The sequence below is a fragment of the Anomalospiza imberbis genome, chromosome 7 (genome assembly GCF_031753505.1).
Source record: "Anomalospiza imberbis isolate Cuckoo-Finch-1a 21T00152 chromosome 7, ASM3175350v1, whole genome shotgun sequence".
Taxonomy (NCBI): Eukaryota; Metazoa; Chordata; class Aves; order Passeriformes; family Viduidae; genus Anomalospiza; species Anomalospiza imberbis.
The window spans coordinates 36,800,002-36,824,852 of NC_089687.1; the positions used below are offsets into that span (position 1 = coordinate 36,800,002).

At 52.0% G+C, this 24,851-nt stretch overlaps 1 protein-coding gene across 1 annotated transcript; it reads left to right on the plus strand.

Moving 5' to 3' along the window:
- Positions 1-9,259: 9,259 nt before the first annotated feature.
- Positions 9,260-19,385, plus strand: ASB18 (ankyrin repeat and SOCS box containing 18). Its single transcript, XM_068196656.1, has 5 exons — positions 9,260-9,629; positions 10,450-10,717; positions 17,179-17,677; positions 18,228-18,341; positions 19,169-19,385. Exons 1-5 carry the CDS (start codon positions 9,320-9,322, stop codon positions 19,352-19,354), a joined length of 1,377 nt encoding a protein of 458 aa, XP_068052757.1. The 5' UTR covers positions 9,260-9,319; the 3' UTR covers positions 19,355-19,385.
- The last annotated feature ends 5,466 nt before the right edge of the window (positions 19,386-24,851 follow it).

Below are 24,851 nucleotides of genomic sequence, written 5' to 3' on the forward strand. Positions count from 1 at the left end.
CAAAACAAGAAAAAAAACACACACAAAAAAAAGCAAAACCCCAAAAAAGCACCAAAAAACCCCACCCAAAAAAACCCCAAAGAAAACAACAACAATGAAAAAAATAACAACCACACAACAACAAAAAAATAAAGCAAGAAATAAAAAAGGTAATTTCTCCTTTAGGTGCAGCTTGTGCTGGTGGCTGCTGGCATTTATTTCTTTCTGTGAGGATCTGGAAGCCACAGCTGGTTTAACAAACAGCTCCATGGGTGCAGGAGGTGACAAAGTGATGGTGAAGTGTCCCAGGCCAGGTGGGACATGGCTGGGAAGAACATGGGATACTGGAAGGGGTCCCTGCCCATGGCAGGGGTGGAACTGGATGAGATTTAGGGTCCCTTCAAGCCAAAGCATCCCATAAAGCAGAAAAGCTCTGCCCTGGGGGGCTGCCAAGCCCTTGCTCTCCTCTCCCCTTCTTGAGGGGACAGGGAGGGAAGAACGAGGAGCAATTTTAATGCTGTTTGTAATTATTATTACAGAGAGGGCAGCTATTTGAAAAATGAATGAAGCACCTGCATCAAGCAGAGCCAACACACAGAGTTATTTCCATGTCAGTGGCTGAATTATTCAGTGAAGTGGCCCTGGCTGGATCTCCAACTTCCTTCCCACTGGGAGGCTCTCACAGGAACACCTCTAGAGATGCTCCTCCAGCATCTCCACCCAGAGATCTTTCATGGAAAGAGGTAAGAAGGTTGTGGCTTTGCTGAGCCCAGCACAGCTGCACTCTGCTTTCCAGCCATGGCATTCCCACGATCTGATGGAGGAGGACAGTCCTGCCTCCTCCACCCAGCCAAAGGGGAGCTCTGAGGGACAGCAAAGAGGGGCCCAGGCTGCTCTGCCTCCTGCTGTGGAGGTGGCAGGCAATCCAGCAGCGGCCAAGTTGAGAGAAGAAGCTGTCATGCTCATTTATATATGGAAGTGATCTAGAGAATTATCAGCTAAATTATTTAAATGTCCCATTACTATTAAATTACTGGGCATTCATTGTAAGAACAGTCATAATAGAGTAACTAATTTGGTATTAATGTTAATGTCAGCATTTCATTGCAGTTATTTTGTACTTCATCATCAGATAATTTACCAATAAATTAATTGGCTTAATTGCTTCCTGCAAACCCAGGAGAACTACATATGACATGACTTTTCTAAAAGTCTTCATGCTCACTCCCCCATCCTCCAATTTTAACCACACCCAGCAGGAACCCCTCTTTGGAACACCTGGAGGGGGGAGCAGAAGAAGTAAATTCTTGGCATTTCTTTGCCCTGTGGATTTTAATGTGCTTTAAATTCAGACCCCAAGGCCATGCTTGGAGTAGGACAGGACACAGGGAATGGCTTCCCACTGCCAGAGGGCAGGGTTAGTGGGATATTGGGAAGGAATTGTTCCCTGGGAGGGTGGGGAGGCCCTGGAATAGAATTCCCAAAGAAGCTGTGGCTGCCCCACCCCTGGAAGTGTCCAAGGCCAGGCTGGGGCTTGGAGCAGCCTGGGACAGTGGAAGGTGTCCCTGCCCACGGAAAGGGCTGGAAATCGATGAGCACGAGCTGGTCTGCCTCCTCACCTGTACAAGCCAGAGGTGGGATTGTTGGGATTGCCCCTGCCTGCCTGCTGACAGCTCCAGCCCTGGGCATTTAGCAGCAGCACGTAAACTCTGTTTTAACAGAGCTCCCACCCTCCCTTCCCCAAGAGCTCACAGAAAGTTTTCTGCTGTTTTCTTCTCCAGGAGTTGTGGAGGAAAGACTCCATCGAGAGCACAGTGGGGAAGGACAGCTCCTTCCCTGTTTCTGGCTGTAAATGTTTTAAAATAAGTGCTCAGGACTCTTTCGCAGGAGGCAGCAGGCTCAGAGCTCCTGCACCACCAGGGACGGATCAAAGAGACTGCAAAACACTGAACCTTTACTGATGCTGATCTCCCTGCTCCTGTGCAGCTGCAGCCTGCCAGGCTGGCAGCTCCAGGTGGGAACAACTCCAGGGAACACATCACACCCTGCCTGAGACGAGTCCCAGCCACACAGCATCTGTGGCAGCCCGGGATTGAAGTTGCCTTCAGAATTAAAAAACAAGCAGACGTTTCTCAGCAAAACCCCCCAAATCCGGCAACACAAAGTGAAGCTGACTGTTCTATTAACTCCCATCCTGCATCAGCAATTTTCTAAAGTGTGGAAACATTATAATTGACTTTTCTGCTAGTAGCAAAATGTCATTTTTCCTTAATACTCCCCAAGTCAGTAACGCATTTCAAAAGCCTCCGATGCCACTACCACAACAGGACTTACAAATTAGCACATTTTTAGCTTTTCATTAAACACAATGCCAAAAAAAAAAAAAAAAAAAAAAAGAAAGGGAAAAGTCTTCTGGTATTAGGGTTTCTCTCCTCATTATTGAAAGTACTGCGACTTTGGAACTTCTCGCAGCAAATTATAATGCACTCAGCCTGGGGCCATTGTAAATCAGGGCTTCAAAAAAGGTGTCATGTAGTCGGGCCCTCTTCAAGCACTGAAAATATCGGAGTCTATTTGAAAACGCCTTCTGTAGTCTCTCACTAGCCTTGCAAATCAGCACAGCACTGGGTAGAGCTGCCTTTTATTTTTTTTTTTTTTCTGCCTCGTGGCATCAAGCCATTTCTATTCCAACCAGAAAAAGAGGATTATTTCGTGCTGGGATTTCAAATTAAAAAAAAAAAAAAAAAAAAAAAGCAGCACCTAAGATAACAAGCTGCATAAAATCCCCAAATCGTTTGGGGCTCTTGTTAGGGTTTGGACAGTGCCTGTGGGGCTGTTAGAGCCCTGGGCTGAAATCCCTTTTCTTGGCACAGCAGGGAAAACCCCCGAGGATGTGCCAGCACGGAGAGAACCCCACCCTACCCCAAACCCCCCTGGGGCAGGGCACTGCCAGGCTCTGCACCCACCTGCCCAACAGCCTTAAAGCCAAAGGAGGGAAACGCCAACCCCAAATCCTTCCCAGCTTTCCCCAATCCTCTGGAAAATGACTGATCCCATCCCTAATCTCCTCTGAGCATCCCCAAACAAAACCACACAGCTTCCTACAGGTTGCATCCTCCTGTCCTGACAAGTTTTGATGTTTCAGGTTGCTCCAATTAGCAAGAAAAACATCGTTAATGACACAACTGAAGCAAAGGGGGAGAGAAGGCCAAAATAAAGCTGCTCCCTTCCCAGGAGGGCAGCTCCAAACCGGCATTTCCTAACACCCTTTTCCAGCTTCCTTGCTTTAGGATTGATCCCAAATCAGTTTTCCCAACCAGGATTGATGGAAACAGGGAACTGGAGCAAGGAGAGCCTGGAGAAGACAGCCAGGTGCCAGCAACAGGGAAAAACACGCTCAAGGAACTCACCTCGTCCTGGATGGGCCACAGCTTCTGCATGGATAGAGCTGGTCTGTGGTCAGCAGGAAGGAAAAGATTTCCAGTGCTGCTTTGGCCACCAGAAACTCACAAAAACCAAGGAATTCTGGCTCCAAGGCTTTTATCCTCTCCCTCAGGGTGGGTTGGAGGGTCACTGGTGTGGGCACACACGGTCCCAAAACCTGCCCAAGCCTCACAGGGTCTTTTCTGACCCAGCCAGGACCCTAAAGTAGGTTCTTGCCCTGAGCCACCATTCCATTTTATGGAATGGCTCCGTGGATCACGTGCAAATGGGAAACCCAAATCACAGGATGGACATTCCCACATTCCCTCCCCAGGCACAGCATTGCTTGTGCGATTCTGGGGAGCAAGGAAAAGCCACCGTGCCTGCCCACCAATGGAGGGGGATGTTGGCTTTCTGAGTAAAAATAACTCAAGCTCGAGCTCCGGGAATAAAAAAAAAATAATAAATTTAGAAAACCACAAAAAAAACCCCACACAAACAAAAAAAATCCCACCAAAAAAAAAAAAAACCAAAAAAAAAAAAAAAAAACCTAGAGGGGAAAGAGAATGGGGTGAAATGACGAAAAGATCCACCAAGAAATTCTGTTTGGACAGTGGGGGAAATTATCAGCTAATAAGTCTGAACTGGGCATGGTGGGCTCTAAGCCGCAGTGAAAGTTTGAGGAGAGGTTAAGGCCTGGGTGCAATCCTGTCCTCTCTTTAGGAATAATTGGAGCAGTGAAAGGACTGGGAGATTAGCAGGAGATGGGAATCATGCAAACGAGCCATTAGCACCACTCAGCACGAAGTCTGGGGAGTTACACCCATAATTACCCTAATTACTCACATCGCCATCCCAACTGCCACCACTCCGCTCCCAAAAAGCTTCTCAGGGAGGGAGGGAGGGGGTGCTGGGCAGGGAGAAATGATAAAAGGCATCAGGCCCGCCTGGAATTTGGGGTTTTGGCGTCGTTTCCAAGCCTGATGGAAGCCCCACATCACCCCCGTGGGGAGCAGCCCCTCCTCACTGCTGTGGACACACACACGGTCCCAAACCTGCCCCATCCTCACAGGGCCATTCCTGACCCTGCCAGGACCCTGGAGCAGGTCCTGCCTGAGCCACCATTCCATTTGATGTTTACAAACCCATCCCCGCCCCCTCAAATCTCCCAGCCCTGGCATGTCACTGCTGACACCACATTTCACCCATCAGGGACACCCCAAAGTCCTGGCCCCTACTCCTCCCTATCCAGAGTGGGGTTCCGCTCTGCTCAGCTCGGGAGGGCAGGGTGGCAGTGGGGACAATGTGCTGACAGGTCCCTGCCGTGACAGATGGCCCCAGCCCCAGCTGCTCTTCCCACCGCAGCACAACCTGTAATTTGCAGGTGATGGAAGAGGGGGCAGGGATGGGGGCAGAGCCCAGCACGAACCAGGTGGTTCCCTGCTGCAGCTGCTCCGAGGAGAGGTGGGAGCCCCGATGAGCCTGGCAAAGCCCCACTAATCAACAGTGACAGGCCCAGTTCTGGTGTGTCCCGTGGGAAGGGATAAATCAATCCTCCAGAAATGGGTGTGGGCAGCAAGGGATGGCTGGGTTTGTTCTTCTGCACCCCAGAGGGCAAGCAATTATCTCAGGAACTTTCTAGTTAGGGTGTGCTTGGGAAGCACATCCTCCAACCCATAAATAACTTCCACAACTACCTGGCACTTTCAGGTGTCAAGCACTAATTGTGCTCAGGAGCAAAACGGCTCAGGATGACATGAAACCAACAGGAAACCAAGTCCAGGGCTGGTTGGAGCTCGTGGCGGCCATCCAGCTCCTCTGTTTGCACCTCCCACGGTAATGGCAGTGCTGGAATTCCACCTAGGGAATGGGGTGGATCTGCTTCAGATTCCACAGGTCAGGGGAAACAGGCTGGGATCTGAGTCCTGAAATGCCCAGCGCTGGGTCCTCAGCCTGTAGTCCTTTATAAAACCCTTTTTAGGTGGCAGTCTGTTGTAGATGCCGGCGAACCCAATGGGGAGAATGATGATGTCTGACTTATTTCAGAAGGCTGAATGATTTCTGTATTATAATTATGCTATGATACAAAGAGGATACTAAAAACTACATGCTACTTTCTCTATCATATCTAACTACTCCCAACTCGTGACCCTGTTTACCAGAGTGCAGACACAGGTGGATTGGATTGGCCACCAGACTCAAACAATCCTCACCAGAATCCAATCAAGCAATCACCCCAGGTAAACAATTCTCCAAACACATTCCACATGAGAAAAACAAGGAGCAGAAATAGAAATTGTTTTCTTTTTCATTTCTCTCTATGCACCTCTATGAAAAATCCTGAGAGAGAGAGAGATGTGCTTGCCACAGCAGTGTGTGAGGGGTGAGGGTGACACGAGGCAAATCACAGACTGATGTCTCCCATCCCAGGAGGAAATCCCACATTATGGACATTATGGACCCCACAAGGAGCCTCTAATCCTGAGGCTGGGTGGGAGACATGTGATGAGGGTCAGCCGGAGCTGGTTTTCCAGCCTGGCACACAGGGTGACATTCCATGAGCACATAACTCAGGGGGTAAATAACTGGGAGGGCTCCACCTTTCCAAGAGGATGTGCCCCAGGACTGAATTCCCAGGGGATAATTAACAGCTCTTCAGCAGGGAGGTGGGGCGAAGGGAACCCTTGCATTTTTACTTGAGCTAAGAGCTATTTTTTTTATTATTCCTGTAATTGATGGGGGAAAGGGGAAAAAAAGGAAAATTGTGCAGTTGTAACTGGCAAGAGTTTTGGGGGAGGGGGGGATTTATTGAATTATTTACATCTGACAAAGATGAGCCACTATAAACTAACTGTAGCACAAGACCTTTCCATGTTATATAGAGCTGTTAAAGAGAAATGCTTAAATATCATCTAATTTCCAATAAAAACTGCACAAAATCAATGCAGCCTCGGGACGAGTTTATATTTCACCAGGCAGCAGCTACTAAAGAAGAGCTCAGCAGCAGCAGCAGCATCTGCAAAAGTATTTTGGGGGGGTTTAAAGGCATGGCCCCCTCCCCAGGCACAGGGACATGTGTTGGCAGGGACAGCCCGGCCACAGCCACATAGCTGGGCAGTGCTGTCACATGGAGAGCTGCAGATATAAATGTGGGAACGTGCTGGGAACAGGGTGGCTCTTTGCAAGGTGGCACCTGGCTCCCAGAGAGAGCACTGGAGCTCACAGCTCGCTCTGCCCAGACAGGGATGGTGATCAGGGGGGATGAGTGACCATCACCCAGGAGAGCCCCCCTCACATGGCTCCAAGGTAGGTTTGGGGCAGTGGTGGCATTGCCACCCCTCAGTCCCACAGCCACGGGGTGCTGAGGGGACACTGCCGTCCCAGGGACCTCGTTTGAGTTATCTGGGGGGGCTAGGAGGGAGTGCAAGGTTTAAATCAGCCCCTCTGGAGGAGGCAGTGCTGCGGGCTCCTGCACCGCGCTGGAAATTCCCCTGCAAGAACAATAATGATAATGGTAATAATGCCATTGCCTGCTGCCAGGGGGCAGCTGTAAATCAGGGTGGTGGTGCCAGGAGCTCCGCACATCTGGATGTTTTACCACAGCCTCCTGGGGTTTTGGAGCCAGGAGGGCTGAGGTCCCCCCAGAGTGAGCACTGAGTTATGTGGCAGCTGAACCGGGGGGACAAGCTCTCTCCAAACCCTTCTCTGCTGTGTCTTGTGCCCCTCCCTGTGCCAGGGATGAGTTTTCCTGGCAATGGGGAGCTGCAGCAGGCAATTGAAGCCCTTATTAATAGACACACTTGATCTGGGGAGGGAAAGCTGAATGTTTTGTTCAATGAGGTGTGCTCTGCGCGGGGAGAAGGTGCTGGAGATCGATGAGGGCCAGGCTACAAGTGCTCGCTCTCACCTTTTTTGGGGCTCTGGTCTGTGCAGGGGCATCCCTGCTGAAGCAAGGGCACAGCAGGATGATCCCAGGCTTGATTTTTGCAGGATCAGGCGCTCAGATCCTCAGGGATCACAAAGCTGTGGTGACAGGGGACGTGCCCGAGGCCCTGCAGCACAGCAGTGCCACAGCAGAGGCTTGTGGCGTTTCCTCCACCAGCCAAACGCGCTGCCTGAAGGCAGCAAGTGCTTTACAAGCACTTGAAACACCCTTGTTTTCCTTCTAAGCCCCACCAGGGCGTTCTCCCCCTGCTCCCGGCCAGCCCCAGGGTGTCCCACAGCTGTCCCGGCTCCTCCCTGCAGGAAATCCTCAAATCCCTCACATCCACAGCAGCATCCCGACATCACTCTCCGCTCCCCGCTGCAAAGAGCACTTGGCTTGGCTGGCAGGAGCCCAGGCCCCGGGGTTCGTGTGCCAAGGGGACATTTCTCTCTACTCTTGCTGTCCCAGGCTATTTTTAACCCTGGCCCCAGACTCGAGTGTTTATATGCAAATAGATGCTGATTGCGAAGGGCCACGGGGTGTTTCAGCACGCTCCCAAGGGCACTTCAGTGCCAGGCACACACATCCACACCCCCTCCAGCGAAATTAGCCCGGGTCTCACCCACAAGGTCTGCCCTCCCTGCTAAATTTACCCAGGGAGGCAATCCCTGCCCGGGGAAGGTGATCCCTTTGGCATGAGCAAGGACAAGTGGAGGCAGGATTCCTCCAGGTCACCACAAAAATATTGCAGGGAGAGGGAGAGGAGAGGAGAGGAAGCCAGGGCTCTGGGAATGCGACCCAGGCCGAGTTCCTGAGGTAAATGAGCCCTCCCTGCATCTCCAAACCTCCTCCTGTGCTGGCTGAGTGACCCCAGGGATGGCCGGGTGTTTCTCATGCCAGAGCAGAGCTTGGAGGAGGTGGCTCAGTCAGTCCCAGAGCGGGGAATGGGCACAGAAAGGCTGGGTGGAGCAAAACAGCAACAAGTGGTAAAAGCAGGGGGGAAAATGAGGGGGTTTGGAGGCTCCAAAGCAACAGAGAGGCTGGGGACAGCCAGGTGGGAATGCCAGCCTTGAGACAAAGGGGGGAAAGAAGGAGAAAACAGGGAAGACCACCTAGGATGGCCTCAAATTAGTTCCCAGTGCTGCTTGCCATGAGCAGGGACCTTAAGGGGGGTCCTTCACCAGGAGCCCCTCAGCTCAGCAAGCCCCATCGCTCATGGACACAGCGGGGAGTTCTTGGGGCTCCAGGGCCAGAGATGGCTGTCACCCCAGCCATGCTGGGGACACACGGGGGAACCTCTGGCAGCAAGGAGGCGTTGGCTCAGGGGAGCTCAGGATCCCCAGGAAGGTCCCAACATTTTCTCCCGGCCTCAAGTTGACTCCACACAGAGTGTGGAGCATTCCAGCTCTGGTTTAACATCCCAAAATCTGCTTTGGCCAGGTTTGTTCTCCACAGAGGTGGGTGGCAGGGCTGGCAAGGGGAGGCTTTGTCACCCAGAGCCTCCAAGTCACGAGATGCCAGTCTCTATTCTTGTCCCCACCATGGATTTCTCCGGTGACCTTGAGGAAGGAGCCTGGGGGAAGTGGGAACAGGGACTGCTCTGCTGGCATCCAGTGGTGCTTTCTCTCTCCTATACAAGGCACTGTCTGGGAGAGCAGCTTTCCCTGCCAAAGCCCCAGGAGGATTTGGACCTCGCTGGCCTTTGCATCCCTGCAGGGCCTTCCCAACATTCCAGGCTGGGCCAGTAACACATAGCCCAGATTTTTCTATGTTGCAGCCACAGGGCTGGAATCTCCTATGAGCACCTTCATGAAAAAAAGAAAACGGGGGGGGCGGTGGGGGGTGGGAAATCCTCCCAGAGCTCAGAGGACACAAATAAGGTTACTGGGGATGAACAGACAGCAGTTGACTAATTTTTTTTTTTTTTCTGGAGTTACAAATACTCCACAACAGAGCCTGGACTGGATTATAATTAGACAATGAGCCAAGAGGATGGAACCAATGAGCAATAAAAGCCTGGCCATCCCCCCAGGCAGGACCTGCACCCCAGGAAGCACTGGCATGAGCGAGGCACCAGGAGCTGGGACAGGAAAGCTGAGGATTTCCTCCAAAGTGGACCCGGAGCATCCCTTGGCACCTCGTGCTCCCATCGCCAGGTTCTACACAGCCCTGGTCACGGGAGACCTGAGGAGCCTGCAGGTCCTGACTGAGAAATACCACCAAGATGTCAACCTGGTCTTTGAGATCAGTCGAAACCAGCTGGAGTGGCAGGTGAAAAGCCAAGCCTCTTACGGACTCTCAGGTACTTTTCCTTTGAAGGCCAGGCTAGGAAAATGGAATCAATGGGTATTTACTAACCCTAAACAGGAGAGGTGCACTGCGTCTCGGTGCCTTAAGTGTGCCCAAGGTTTCTGGTTAGCCCACAGTTCTGGCCATTCATATTCATCACTTTTAATACTTTCTTCTCTTCTGCACCTACTAACCCAGTGGAAGTGTAAAATCTGTGCATCCACATGATTTCTTCAAGCTGGGATTAGACATTCTGTAGCTTGGGAATGCTTTCAGGAGGGCTCACAGCCCAAATTCCTCATGGTCCTTTCTGGGAGGGAAAAGATGCCCTCAGGATGGGAATACCTCCTGAAGTGATGCTCCCCATGGTCCCAGGTGCTCAGAAGATGGTCCAGGAGATCCTGGAGCTGCTGGGAAAGCCAATTCCTCACTCTGGCTGATCCCAAACCCAGCACATCCCAATCCCAGCCCTCCATCACCCTCCCAGCGTGCTCCCACCTGCTTTGGGAGCCGTCAGTCCCAGCAAAGACAGCTTTTCCTTTCTTGGGGAATTCCTGAGCTGCCTTTAGCTCCTGCCAGCCACCTGCACACAGGGCTGCGTGCCCTGGTGGCCAGCAGGCCGTGTGCTTGCCCACCTGAAATCCCACTCTGGGATGAGCACACACCGAGGGGGTTTTGTTTCCCCTCAGAGCCACCGAGTGCAAGCGGCCCTGGAAGCTGCCAGAGAAAAACGGGAAAAGCCCTGCCAGGAGCTGCTTCAGCCATCAGGGGATGGGAGAGCAGGGGCAGGATTGAGTCGGGTGCAATCAGAGCCCCATTCCCGTGTCCTGCAGGGCTGTGGGCGCTGGAGGAGAGGCTGGAGCTGAGCACCCCTCTGTGCCTCGCCGCCCGCCACGGCCACCCCGACTGCCTGCGGCACCTCCTGCGCCGTGGGGCCGACCCCGACCTGGCCCCAGGGGGACAGGGACCCCTGCACCAGGCCTGCCTGGCGGGGCACAGCGACTGCGTGGAGCTGCTGCTGGAGTACAGGGCCCAGCCCAACCTGCAGAGCGAGCAGGGCACGGCCCCGCTGCACCTCTGCACCTCCCGCGACTCCCTGCGGTAAGGACGGCGCCCCGCTGCTGGGGCTGCCCCTGGATGGGGCAGGGATGGGGCTTGGAGCCACCTGGGATGCTGGGAGGCGTCCCTGCCCTGGCATGGCATGGGATGGGTTTGGCTTTGAGGTCCCTTCTGTTGTAGTTGAGACGGAGACAATACAAAGCAACACACTCCATTGCCAGAAGGCTTCAAACTGGTTTTATTTTAACATGCGTGCTTTTTCTACAGTCTTACAAAGCTCAGGAGTTCACACTTCACTCATTGGTCAGGAAAGACAAACAAAGTGCTCATTGGAATAGGCAGTTGCAGGTTTCTCTTCTGTACTCTCTTATTTATCCTTCTTTCTTTCTTGGGTTCTCTGTCAATGACCTTGGTAGGAAATTCTTTCAGGGGTAAACATGGATGCTCTGATCAAACTTCCCTCTGGCTCACAGAAATCACTGTAAAACCTCTTCCACTAAAAAACCCTTCCAACCCAAACCGTTCTGGGAGTCCGTGATAACCTCGCTGTGCATCCCCTCTGCACACAGCCCAGGAGTTTTGCCTGTGGGAAGCAAAAAAGATGCCATGAAGCAAAAACGATGCCATGAAGCAAAAAAGATGCCATGATCCATGGTGAGGCTTCCCACACGCTCCCACATCTCCCCACTGCCACAGCAGAGACAAAAACCCCAGACATTTTGGTGCCAGGCACATTGCACAGCCTAAGTCTTCTTCCTATGGACAGGAGCAGCCCAGCCTCAGCCTTTCCTTCCTCCTCTTTCCTGACTATTTCCCCTAAAGTCAGGATGTCCTGCAGCCCAGATCCAGCCCACTTCCCCCGGGAGATGCTCAGGATGGGTTTATGGGATGTGGAGCAATGCTCCCACCCCCACACAAGCCACGTAGGGATCCCCCTTGGTTCAAAGGCAGGGCTGAGGCTCCTCCATGTGCACCCACATCCCACCCTGGATCAGCATCACACAGATGAGCATAAAAACTGCCTGGAAAAATATGGAAGAATACAGAAAAAATGTGTTTGTGTGGGACTCTAGGTGCCTGGATAGTTAGACACACGGAATGAGGGTACTTCCCTTTATTTTTATAAAGAGCTCAGTCGCTTGATATTATCCTGATGAAACTGCTTAGGGCCACAATGAATTCCATCACCTGACAGCTTCCCTGAAAAGCCAGCCTGGCATCCATCCTCTGCCCTCCAGGCAGGCAAGATTACCTGGAAGTAGGTGGTGAAAGCAAGGTTCCAGCATATCACGGACCACAAAACAGGGAGAGTTCTGGAGAAGGGAGGCAGCCAGAGAGAGAAAGGTTTGATCCCTGCTTATCAATAAGAGTCTCTGCAAGATGTCCAAAAATCAGGTATTAATCACCTTCTGGTTCAGCCAAAAGTCTAGGGATGAATCCAACGCATCCTTGGTGCCGTGAGGGCTGGAAGGAGCGGGATGGGAAAGGGAGGCTTCTGCAGGCAGCTCTGTGAGTCACAAGAGCTGGCTCTAATTCCTTCACCCGAGTTCCCTTTACACCTTCAAGCTCATCCTCCAGCCCCCTCCTAAAACCCCAGTGCTTCCCTGATTTTAGGCTTCTCCCCCTGAAGAGATGGGGCGACCAAACCACCCCAGGGCGTGCAGAGGATCTCCTGGACCACAGAGCTCCAGGTGCCCTGGTTTTGCTTCCAAGCTTGAAAAAAAAAAATACTGTTTTATATAGATGTGTTAGAAAAGGGATCTGTTCTCACTGATTTGCATGTTCCATTCCCTGGGAAGGCGGAGGGGGATGGCAGGTGAGCCAGCACAGCCACCAAGGGGATCAGACAGCCCCGACGTGGCAACAGCTGAGTTGTAAGGCCTGGAATATTGGGGCTTTATCATGGAAATGCTGCGAGCCCCTTAACTGCGGCGCTACGGGGGCTGCTACAATAACTCAGCCAACTCCCTTGAAAGATCAAAAATTAATAGACATTTCAGACAGGGTTTGAGGTTTCGACCACTGCTTTTTCAATCGCAAAGACTTTGCTAAAGTTAGAGACTGAGGAGGTCAAGCTTTGGGTAACACAAACATTTCCTCTTTGATTAGGGGGAGACTACTTTACCTCGCCTCCTTTTTTTTTATTTTATTATTTTTTTCGTTGAGTAGTAGATTTTAGGTCATCCTTAATTTTTTACTGACAACAAAGAGCAGGTCATTGACCTACATAGAGAGCTATTTTATTTTTCTCCCTCTCGATAACAATGGCCAGAACACCTATGTGCCAGGTTCTTCTGTATTCCCATATACTCGGCAATTCACCATGGGGGCAGGACTTAAAACCTTTGAGCCTCTCAGTGACTGGGATAAAAAAAAATTATCTGGGCTTCCTTCCAGCCATTTGAGCTTCAGAATCCATGAGATTTCAACAAAAAGGATATCAGAGCTTTAATCTAGGAGCTTTTTGAAGAGATGGAAAAAAAAAAGTTCCAGTAAAGTTCAGTCTTACCTTCTTCACTTTAGGAGCTGTTCATGCCAACGTCGGCCTATTTAGTAGAGTTCCTCTCCTTGACCTCTTTTTTACAGCCGAGATAATTAACATGGTGGGGTAAGATGAGTCTCTAAATTCACTGCACTCTCTCCCTGGCGCTCTCCCTTTTCCCTCTTAAAGCTGGGGATGATTAAAGGAGCCTGCCTTTATTGGCACCCCGAAAAAAAAAATAAAATAAAAATAATTGAGGGGGAGAGGAAGAGCGTTGGCAGCAGGGAGGGGAGGGGAGAGCGGGCGTGGGGCGCTGGGAAGGCGCCTGGTAGGGATGCAGGACACGGCTCCTGCCTCCCATCACGGCAGGAAGGGATGCTGAACATCTGGAGAGTCCTCCTTCAGATCTCCCTGAACGTCACAAGCTTCCCTCGTGGCCAGGGAGAGGCTGCCTGGAGAGGAATTTCCCTTCTCCAGCCTTGCATGTAAAGAAAGGGCTCTGGGAAGCCAAGGGATGGGACAAGAAGGTGTCACCCCGCTTCCAGCTGAGCAATTCCCTTCTCCGAACCTTCCCTCCACCCTGGGAGCTGGAAGCAGAGTTCTCCACCTCCTCCAAGCCCCCAGAGCTGAGGGATGGGGGATGAAAGGTGGGATGAGTCAATGCAGGAGCTCAGGCAGCGTCCAAGGGGCTCCACGCGAGGAGCACTGGGATAGTGAGCGAGCACCAGGGACAGGAGGAATGGGAACAATGAGCAGGGAACAGGAGCTGAGCAGGAAGGCAGGAGCCTAAAAAGGCACCGGGGTCAAGACAAGGCTCCCAAACGCCGGGGAGATGGGTGCTGACCCAGAGGAGCCGGCCCCAGGCACCCTCCAGCTGTTCCAGCATCGTCCTGGGCCCTCTGCCCCTGTGGCTGTGGGAAATGAGCAGCAGTGCGGGGAGAAAAAGCCCAGGGATTTGAAAAGGCAGCATTTAGCAACATCTAGTGCTAAACCTCATCCTCTGCTCGGTTTAGCCTTGCTAAATGCAGCACTCGGAGCTTTTGGAGCCATCGTTTCGGGAGGCTGGGGAAGAGCAGCTCCTTCCTGGGTCCTGACAGAGAAATGAAGAGCCCAAAGCAGCCACAGGGCACAGCCACAGGGCTCAGAGAGCACAACCCTGCTCTCTGAGACGTGACAAAAACTGGGCTTTCACAGATAAACCTCGCTCCGACCCCGGGGATGGGAGGAAAAGCCAAACAGGAGGTTTTTCCTTAAGGAAACCGGGGCCTGAGTGGGTTTTTGGGACGGGAATTTCCCCGCAGCCTCCGCTGCCCCAATCTCCTGCTCCTCCTGCTGGTTGTTCTTCGCATCCCATTTCTAACAAATCCCACTTTCCCAGCCTGGCTGTTTCTCATCCCAGCCAGTGGGAGCCATCCTGCCATAAGGAGGGGAATGGGCACAGCCTGCCCTGACCCTCTGATGGGTGAAGAAATTAAAAAAAAAAAAATCAATCCCAAGTAATTTTCTCCCTTTCCATTTGATCCAGGAGCCCAGGGCAGGGCGAAGGTGGAGCACTAGCCCCACTCACCCCAAATTTCCTTTATCTTAAGAAGTGACTTGTCCAAGCAAGGGGACATCACCCATCACCTGCAAATGGGTTGGGAATGGCTTGGAACTAAGTTTAAATGAGTCAAAATTGGGCACCAGGCTGTATGGAAAACAAAGTCATTTGCTTTGCTGCCGAATTTCTGCTGAGATAAACAGAAAGCTGGACTCAGTATTCCCAGAAAAGCTCTTTCAGTATTCCCAGAAAATTGGAGAGGAGTCCTTTAAAAAGCAGCAAGCCATTGCTGGGCCTTATTTAATGGGATTTTAGTCCATTGTGGTGGCAACAGCCAGGGTGTGAATGAAAATACCGGAAGCCAGAAACGCTGGTGAAGTGTTGGAGCTCATGAATTCATCAAGAGATTTTAAAGGTTAACAAGAGCATCTACCCAGCACCTGCTGATGCCCAGATATCCAAATAGGAGGCAGATGCTCCTCCCAGGCTTTTCCATTCACTGGAAGAGATCATCCCTTGTTCATAACTCCCTGCCAACATTCCCTCTGTGCCAAGGGAGGAGCACCCAGGGGGAAAATTCAATATAAAGCAGCTTGGGTTTCTTCCAGCACTTGATAACCAAAAAGAAAAACCCTCCAGGGATGCAGCCTCTGGGAAGGACGGCCTTTCCACAGGAGAATATTTGGGATGTCTAGCAGGAGATGAAGAGGAACTGAGCTCCCGGGGTGGAATTCTCTGTAAGGGAAAAGCCCAGGGCACAGTGAGGATTCTGGGCTGGTGCAGCTCCTGGCTCTGCTGAGGAACAATCCCTCTGTGCTGCCTGTGCAGGTGGGAATCCTCAGCCTGGGCACCCTCGCCCAAACCAGGGCAATGTTTGTGCCAAGGCACAGCTGCCTCCTTGCCTGGAAATGCTTTAAGCATGATCTGCCCCCAAATAAGAAGAAAAGCAGAACAGAATGGGATTTTTCTCACGGGCTAGGCTGCTGCATTTTTGCAGCCAAGTCAGAGATTTTTTTTTTTTTTCCATTTTTCCCTGCAGAAGCATCATTGGTTTGCCATGAATGTGTTATTTTAGGGTGCAGAGCTACCTGTGACATCAGGATTAAGCTACTCTGGAGAGGTCCCAAGAGAGTAATTATATTTATTCACATTCCCTGCTGACAAGGATGGACAAGACCAATAAAAGAGACTGAGTGTCTGAGTGATCCCCTCCAACAGCAGCCAGCAAGCCCCAAAAAAGCCTTAGGGAGACAAAACATTCCTGAAGAAAGGGATTCAGCATCCTAGTGCAAAAAATGAAATTGGAAAGTAAGGACCTGAGGGTTTTGGGAATGGCACAACCCCTAAATCCATTCTCATGCAACCACACCCCAAGCAGAGCATCCGTGGTGGAGCCTCTGGTGAGCACCTCTGGGAGCATTACACCTGCCCAGGCTGCAGGAAAAGATCCTGAAGGGTCTTTTTCCTTGGCAAACTCAGGCTTGAGTCGCACGGGTAAAGCAGCCCAGGGAGATGTTTGTAGATTCTGCACTGCCAAGGACAATGAAAATCCTCCCATGAAATCCACGGGGAGGTGATGAGGCAGGTCCACAAAAAGTCAAGTATATTATTAGTAGTAGTATTAACTCATTAATTTTTTACTGATATTTTCCCCACACGTGTTAACATTCCCCTGGGCCAGGAAAAACAAGCAATGTCCTGGTGCTGTCCTTCCTCCCTGAGGTTCCTCTTCTTCCCCATCCCTGCTGGGAAGGATCAGGCTGGGAGTTCTCTCCCCCTCGTGCTGCTTCTTTGTCAGCCCAGACCCTCACCCAGGGCTCCAGCAACACCTGAGCTGAAAGAAAAGATGAAAATCAGAGAGGCAGGGGGGGTTAGGGGTTGGTGCTCCTCCCTTGGGACTCCATGATCCTCGTGGGTCCCTCACAGCTCAGGATATTCTGTGGTTCTGTGAAAACACAATCCTCTGGACCAGGAGCACAACACAGGTGCTGGGGTCCCTCCAAGGGAGAAGGAAAATCCGCTTTTATATCCAAGCAAGTGGGCCTAGGATGGTCAAGGGGTTCAGGAATGGACAGGGATGGTCAAGGATGGCCTGGGATAGTCAAGGATGGTCAGGGATGGTCAAGGATGGCCCGGGACAATCAAGGATGGTCAGGGTGGTCAAAGATAGTTGAAGACAGTCAAGGATGGTCAAGGATGGTCAAGGTATTCAAGGACTGTCCAGGATGGCCAAGGATGACCATCCATACATGACCCTTGTCAAGGGGCAGAGGGAGATATTGCCCAAACCGGCCCTGCCCTCACTGTGGAGGGCACCAGGGCACAGTGCCTCCCTGCCCAGCCTGTGCCGCTCCCGCCCAAAATCCTTGAGTGCCACAACCCCAGCTCCAGCATGACTTCCACCCTCGCCCCACATCCCTCATGGATGCTCAACACCACCCCTGAAACTCCATCCTGGAGGCTGACCCCACCTTCCTGCAGGTGTGCCAAGCTCCTGCTGCTGCACGGGGCCGCCGTGGAGCTGCCGAGCGAGGCGGGCGGGGACAGGGCGCTGCACGTGGCCGCCAGGCATCGTCTGTGCCACCACGCCCGCCTCTACCTGCGCCGCCGGGCGAGCGTCGACGCCCGCAACGCGCACCAGGAGACGGCGCTGGGCATCCTCTGCGGGCAGGCCCCGGCCGCGGGCGACCATTCCCTGCAGCTTTTCCAGCTGCTGGTGGCCCACGGCGCCGACGTGGACGCCCGGGATGAGAGCTGGAGGAGCCCCTTGCACCGGGCGTGCGGGGCGGCCAACATCGAGCTGGTGCGGCACCTGCTGCGGAGCGGCGCCGACGCCAACGCCATCGACTACGACGGCGTGTCCCCGCTGGGCTGGGCCCTGCGGGCCGCTGCCGCCCACCCGGAGCTGCGTCCCCATCTCGCCGTGCAGCTGCTGCTCAACCACGGCTCCCAGAAGATTTGGCCCCCGGCCTTCATCAAGGTACCGGCCCCAAAACTGCGCCCAGAGAGCCCCTCGCGCCTGGGGGCTTGAGGTTGGGAGCTCTGGGAAACGTAAAGGCGGCGGGGTGGGAGAATTTGGGAGAGCCGGGCAGGGAGAGGGGACTGTGGGGTTGGGAGCGATGGAAAGGAAGGCCCAGCAGAAGGGCAGGATGGAGCCAGCACGGCTCAGAGAGGTTTTTCCCTGCCTAGGGAACATCAGAGACAGGCTTGGCTCACAAGCTGCCTCGTGGCTCTGCGTTCCATTGATTTTACATCAAACCATAAAGAAAATATTATCCTGCCTTGGCAGGCACGAGCCAAAAATGTAAATAAGGAGCAAGGACTGCATCCAGAGGAAAAAGTGCCTCAGCAGGGCAGGACTTCTCATTGCTCCAGAAAGTGCCAGGAGAAACCCCACGCCTGCCCGATCCCGTCACGGGGCTGTCCCAGCCTGGAGCGGGGTGGGTGGGACAAACCCTGGCTGCAGCAGGTGGCTGCTGTCCCCTCTGGCCCTGTCCCTCTGTCTGAGCCCTCACACCATCCCTGGACAGGTGCTGAAATCCTGCGCGGCCGTGCCGGAGGTCATCGAGGTCCTCTTCAACTCCTACTCCCAAATCCCGGTGTCCCAGGAGTGGGCCGAGGCCGTGCCACCCGAGGTGTTCCAGGTGAGGCAGCTCTGCTGCTTTGAGACCCAAGGAGGGCATTTTCCCCACAGAACAGGGGTTTGTTTTCCCCACAGAACAGGGGTTTGTTTTCCCCACTGAGTGGTTTTCCCCCCCCACTGCCCAGATTTCACTTGGATGGAGAAAAAACAGAAGGGGTTTTTCCCAGAGCAGCAGCACACACCCGATCCCTCCAGGTTTGCATCCCTTCAGCTCCACCATCCTCAGACCCCACGACCCTGCCCAGCCTGCTATAAAATCCACTCTCAGCCTCTGAAGTGACCCTGCAGCCAGAGCACTTCCCAGCAGGAGCCCACGTCACCCATTTTGTTTGGAAAAGCTCCTCCTTGGACGTGCAACAGGTAGAGCCAGCCCGCTCTGGGATGTTTTGGGATTAATCCTGGCTCCACAGGCTGTGAAGGATGGCTGGAATGCAAACAAAGCCTTCAGGGTGAATGGAAGAAAGGATTTTTTTCCCCAAATTAAGGAAAGGCCGAGGCTGCGCAGCCCAATCCTGCTTTGTTTCCCTGTCTAAGGAACAGGGTCCCTTCTACATCAGCTTTCTGTGGGATGCTGCTGCACGCTCCCAAGGCTGGCTTTCCCCAGGGTGCTTCCACAGGAGAATTCCAGTCCACAAGGTCCCAATGCCACAGGAGAATTCCAGAATCCCTCACCCACCTTTTCCCTGTGTCAGTGCCCAGACCCCGCACCCACAGCCACACCTGGGCTCCTTCCCTTCAATCTTCATCCCTAAACACCTGCAGCTTCTCCAGCAGTTGGGAAAAGTGTGAGCCCAGGTGGGTGACGCTGGCATTGTCCCCTCTCTGCAGCACCACCGGCCTTTCTACGAGTCCCTGCTGGGGCTGGCGGGCACGGCCCGGAGCCTGCAGCACCTGTGCCGTGCCACCATCCGGGCACACTTTGGGAACAAGTGCCATTCCCTCATCCCCCTGCTGCCCGTGCCCAGGGCCCTGCAGGACTTCCTGCTGCTGGAGCCCCAGGGAGTGGTGTTCTGAGGGAACAGATCCAGCTGCAAATCCAGCTGCAAATCCATGGAGCACAGGAGCATCCGTGTCTGCCAGGGGCACCGCTTGCTGGGATGGATGGATGGATGGATGGATGGATGGATGGATGAGGGATGGATGGATGAGGGATGGATGAGGGATGGATGGATGAGGGATGGATGGATGGATGGATGGATGGATGAATGATGGATGGATTCATGGATTTATAGATGGATGGATGGATGGACGGATGATGGATGGATTCATGGATTCATGGATGGATGGATGGATTCATGGATTCATGGATGGATGGATGGATGGATTCATGGATTCATGGATGGATGGATGGATGGATGGATTCATGGATTCATGGATGGATGGATGGATGGATGGATTCATGGATTCATGGATGGAGGATGGATGGATGGATGGATGGATGGATGGATTCATGGATTCATGGATGGAGGATGGATGGATGGATGGATGGATTCATGGATGGATGGATGGAGGATGGATGGATGGATGGATGGATTCATGGATTCATGGATTCATGGATGGATGATGGATGGATTCATGGATGGATGGATGGAGGATGGATGGATGGATTCATGGATGGATGGATGGAGGATGGATTCATGGATTCATGGATTCATGGATGGAGGATGGATGGAGGATGGATGGATGGATTCATGGATGGATGGATGGATTCATGGATGGATGGATGGATGGATTCATGGATGGAGGATGGATGGATGGATGGATGGATGGATGGATGGATTCATGGATTCATGGATGGATGGATGGAGGATGGATTCATGGATTCATGGATGGAGGATGGATGGATGGATGGATGGATGGATGGATGAGGGATGGATGGATGGGTGGATGGATGAGGGATGGATGGATGGATGGATGGATGGATTCATGGATGGATTCATGGATTTATGGATTCACAGATTCATGGATTCATGGATTTGTGGATGGATGATGGATGGATGGATGGATGGATGGATGGATGGATGGATGGATTCATGGATGGATTCATGGATTTATGGATTCACAGATTCATGGATTCATGGATTCGTGGATGGATGATGGATGGATGGATGGATGGATTCATGGATGGATTCATGGATGGATTCATGGATTTATGGATTCACAGATTCATGGATTCATGGATTCGTGGATGGATGATGGATGGATGGATGGATGGATGGATGGATGGATGGATGGATGGCTGTTTCCAGGGATTTACAGCAGGACTAAAGTGTGCTTTCGGCTGGAAATTTGTATAGATTTTTTCCCCCTTCTAATTGTGCTTTAAATAGATTATAAAGAGTAATAAAATGATTTGTGGCTGGTAGGAATGATGCTGATTATAGAGGATCCCTGCAAAGCAGCGGGGGCTGCTCAGGTGAGGGAAGGGAAGGACAGGGCAGGGGACTCAAACCAGCCCAGGTGAGCATTAAATCCCCTGGGATAAATCTCACCCGGGAGTGGCACAAGCAGAGGTGCTGTGTGGAAGCCCTCAACAGGATGCAAAGTCCAGGGGCATTATTACAGACCCTAAAATCGATTTTAATTTTTTTTTTTTTTTAATGTAGGAGCCACCTAGAATGTTGTGGCTATTCCGTGCAGCAGGGTGACCACAGCTCCTCACCTCCCAGCCCCTCCCATACCCCTGGTGCCTGTCACTGTCCCCAGGCTGGCACATGAAGGGGCTGGAAAACCCGAAATGGTGGAGTTTGGGTTTTCATTTCCTGCAGTATCCTGGCCAAAGGGACCAAGAGGAGCAAGGATTTGTTTTTCCTCAGGCTCCCCAGGTTAATTCCTGCTGAACCAAAGGACGTGCACACGTGCATCCCTTGGGAGAACAGCTGTCCTCCTGCCACAGTGCTCCCCAAAATTCTTCCAGTGCTAAATTACACTTGGTCTTGGTTTAAAAAAAAAAAAAAAAAAAAAAAAACCACAAAAAAAACACCCACAAGATTTTATTATATTTTTATGTAAAAATATACATATTATATATAATTGTGTGTGTATATATACCTATATACAGATATATATTAAGATATGGATATTATATATAATTGCATATATATATAAATATACATATTATATATAATTGTATATATACACACACACTCATATATATATATATATATATATATATATATATAAATAATTAATTTTTCATGTTTGCTGGACTCTACATCCCTGGCTCCCAGAGCTGCTGTCCTTGGAGCATGGAAATGGGGAGGAAAAATTCTTTAATTGAATTCTGCCCCTCTCTCAGCTTCCACCTGCTGCTTCCACAACTTCCCTCGCCCTCCGTGGATGAGACAGAGCATTTCCAGCCCTGCCCCGTGTTCCCAATATTTTGTGTCTCTCGGGGGAGGGAGGCCCCATCCCAAATCTCTGTGACCCTTTAGTGGCTGTTGGACTCCATTCTTTGTTTTGGTGGGAATTGTCGGGGATTCAGGCAAAACCCGTTCTGGCTCAGCCAGGATGAACCAAGCCAACCTGAATTTTGGTGCTCCTTTCATGGTTGTCACCTTTTACCTCCGTGTGCGCGGGGAGAGACACAGAGAGTCCCACCAGGTCACCCATCCTCCCCCCAAATCCCCAAAAACCCCAAATCCACAGGGATGGAGGGGGGAATGCACCTCAGAGGGGGCACAACAGCGCTGTGGGTCGGTGCTGGGGGGACGAGGGGACGAGAGGCCAGGGGAGGACAGCGGGGGACAGGGCAGGACAAGGCAGGATAGGGCAGGACAGGAGAACACAGGGCAGGGCAGGAGAACACAGGGCAGGACAGGAGAACACAGGGCAGGACAGGGGAACACAGGGCAGGGGAACACAGGGCAGGGGAACACAGGACAGGACACGGGAACACAGGGCAGGGGAACACAGGACAGGACACGGGAACACAGGGCAGGGGAACACAGGACAGAACACAGGGCAGGACAAGGCAGGATAGGGCAGGGGAGGACAGGATAGGGCAGGACAGGAGAACACAGGGCAGGACAGGGGAACACAGGGCAGGACAGAAGAACACAGGGCAGGACAGGAGAACACAGGGCAGGACAGGGGAACACAGGGCAGGGGAACACAGGGCAGGACAGAGGAACACAGGGCAGGGGAACACAGGGCAGAGGAACACAGGGCAGGACAGGGGAACACAGGACAGGGGAACACAGGACAGGGGAACACAGGGCAGGGGAACACAGGCCAGGACAGAACACAGGGCAGGACAGAACACAGGGCAGGGGAACACAGGACAGAACACAGGGCAGGACAGGGGAACACAGGGCAGGGGAACACAGGACAGAACACAGGGCAGGACAGGGGAACACAGGACAGGAGAACACAGGACAGAACACAGGGCAGGACAGGAGAACACAGGACAGAACACAGGGCAGGACAGGAGAACACAGGGCAGGACACAGGACAGGGGAACACAGGGCAGAACACAGGGCAGGACACAGGACAGGGGAACACAGGGCAGAACACAGGGCAGGACACAGGACAGAAGAACACAGGACAGAACACAGGGCAGGACACAGGACAGGGGAACACAGGGCAGAACACAGGGCAGGACACAGGACAGAAGAACACAGGACAGAACACAGGGCAGGACACAGGACAGAAGAACACAGGACAGAACACAGGGCAGGACACAGGACAGAAGAACACAGGACAGAACACAGGGCAGGACACAGGACAGGGGAACACAGGACAGAACACAGGGCAGAACACAGGACAGGGGAACACAGGACAGAACACAGGACAGGAGAACACAGGGCAGAACACAGGACAGGAGAACACAGGACAGAACACAGGACAGGAGAACACAGGGCAGAACACAGGGCAGGACCGGGGGTGGCCGTGGGAGGGGGACACGCGTGGGGCGGGGGGTGCGCGGCTCCCCGCGGCCGGCAGGGGGCGCGCTGTGCTCGGCCGTCGGGGGCAGCCGGGACCCCCAAAAAGAGCCCGAAAAAGGAGATTTAGAGGCAAAGAAACGCTCAGAAAATCGACTCCGAGCCGTCTGGGGTGGAGGGTGGGGGAGTTTCTCCTTTCGCTTTGCGCCCTTCTGCCGGCGGCGGGGGGAGCGCGGCGGCGGGATGGTGCTCCGGGCGGGATGGTGGTGGTGATGATGATGATGCTCCGGGTGGGATGATGGTGATGATGATGATGATGATGATGCTGCTGCTGATGATGATGATGCTCCGAGTGGGATGATGCTCCGGGCTGGGGTTGATAAGTTTGGCGGGCGTTTTTTATGTATATATATATTTTTTTTCCAATATAAATATAAAAATATATATACACCCGAAATATAGATTTTGGTTTTTTTCCTTCTTGGCGGCGCCTTGTTTTGATGCAGATGTTGTGGAGAAAGGCTCGGTTTTTTTGTTGTTTGGGATTTTTTTTTAATATAATTTTTTTTGTTATTATTATTATTTTCCAGCAGCTAAAGACGGGAGGTCACATTAACTTCTAATACGGAGACACATAAAAATGCGATTATGCCTGCTAAACAGAACACAGTAGGCTGCTAGTTAAGACAATGAGATTTCCAGGAAGCGATGCATAAATTCTTCAAAAAATGACACATTTTTCACGTTTCATTCCAATTAAATTACTGAGGCAGCTAACACAGCGCTGCGCACGCCATACATTTGGGGAAAATGAAGGCTTTCTGTGTTTTTTTCGCTTTTTTTTTTCCCTTTTTTTTTTTTTATTTCTTTTGAAGTAGATCTGGATGTGCGTGTTTTATGGAAGACGTTTAATATTAAGCTGCTATTAAGGCAAAAAATGTCAGAGACCTTCCTCCCTCCTCGAGGATTTTTTTTCTTTTTTTTTTTTCTTTTTTTTCTCTGTGTGTGTGGTTGGGCTGCTCCTGCTCGTTTTCCCACCCTGCGGTATTAAAGCACCGATGGTCCAGCTGCAAAACAATTTCCAAATAATGGGAATTCCCCGCCCTGCTGCACACACCTCTCTGATTGCAAGGACCTGGGGAGAATTAAGGAGTGATGCGCACCCTCCCACCGGAAAAAAAAATAAAATTAAAAAAAAAATAAAAATAAATTTAAAAAAAAAAAGGTTTTGCCGTCCCGTCTGGTGTTTTTTCCCTACCCGGGGACCCTCTGGAGCGGGATCGAGCCCCCCTCGGGATGCAGGGGGGTGGTGATCCCAGTGGGAAGCCGAGTTTGCCTCTCACCATCTGAACAGGGGCTCGTCAGGGCGATAATCAAACCCCGAAGTGGCCCCGGTAATGAAACAGCGTTTGATTTTTTTATTTATTTCTTTCAATTTTCTTTTTTTTTTTTTTTTTTTAAGCGCGGGCTGTGCTGGGTGATCCGCAAAGCGATACGAATCAGAAATGAGATTTTTTTTGAAGTCCTAATGAACCTGATTGCAGGAACATTTATAATCCCCCATGGCTTTAAATGAAATCAGATATAATCAGGAGCTATGGGGAAAGGGAGTGTTTACAGGCAGAGAT

What these genes read in the sequence shown, in the direction of transcription:
- ASB18 (XM_068196656.1), top strand. Translation starts at nt 9,320, where the DNA reads ATGGAACCAATGAGCAATAAAAGCCTGGCCATCCCCCCAGGCAGGACC. An exon ending in AGCCTCTTACGGACTCTCAG is followed by an intron (nt 9,630 to 10,449) that starts GTACTTTTCCTT and finishes CGTGTCCTGCAG; the next exon opens with GGCTGTGGGCGCTGGAGGAG. An exon ending in TGCCACCCGAGGTGTTCCAG is followed by an intron (nt 18,342 to 19,168) that starts GTGAGGCAGCTC and finishes CCCTCTCTGCAG; the next exon opens with CACCACCGGCCTTTCTACGA.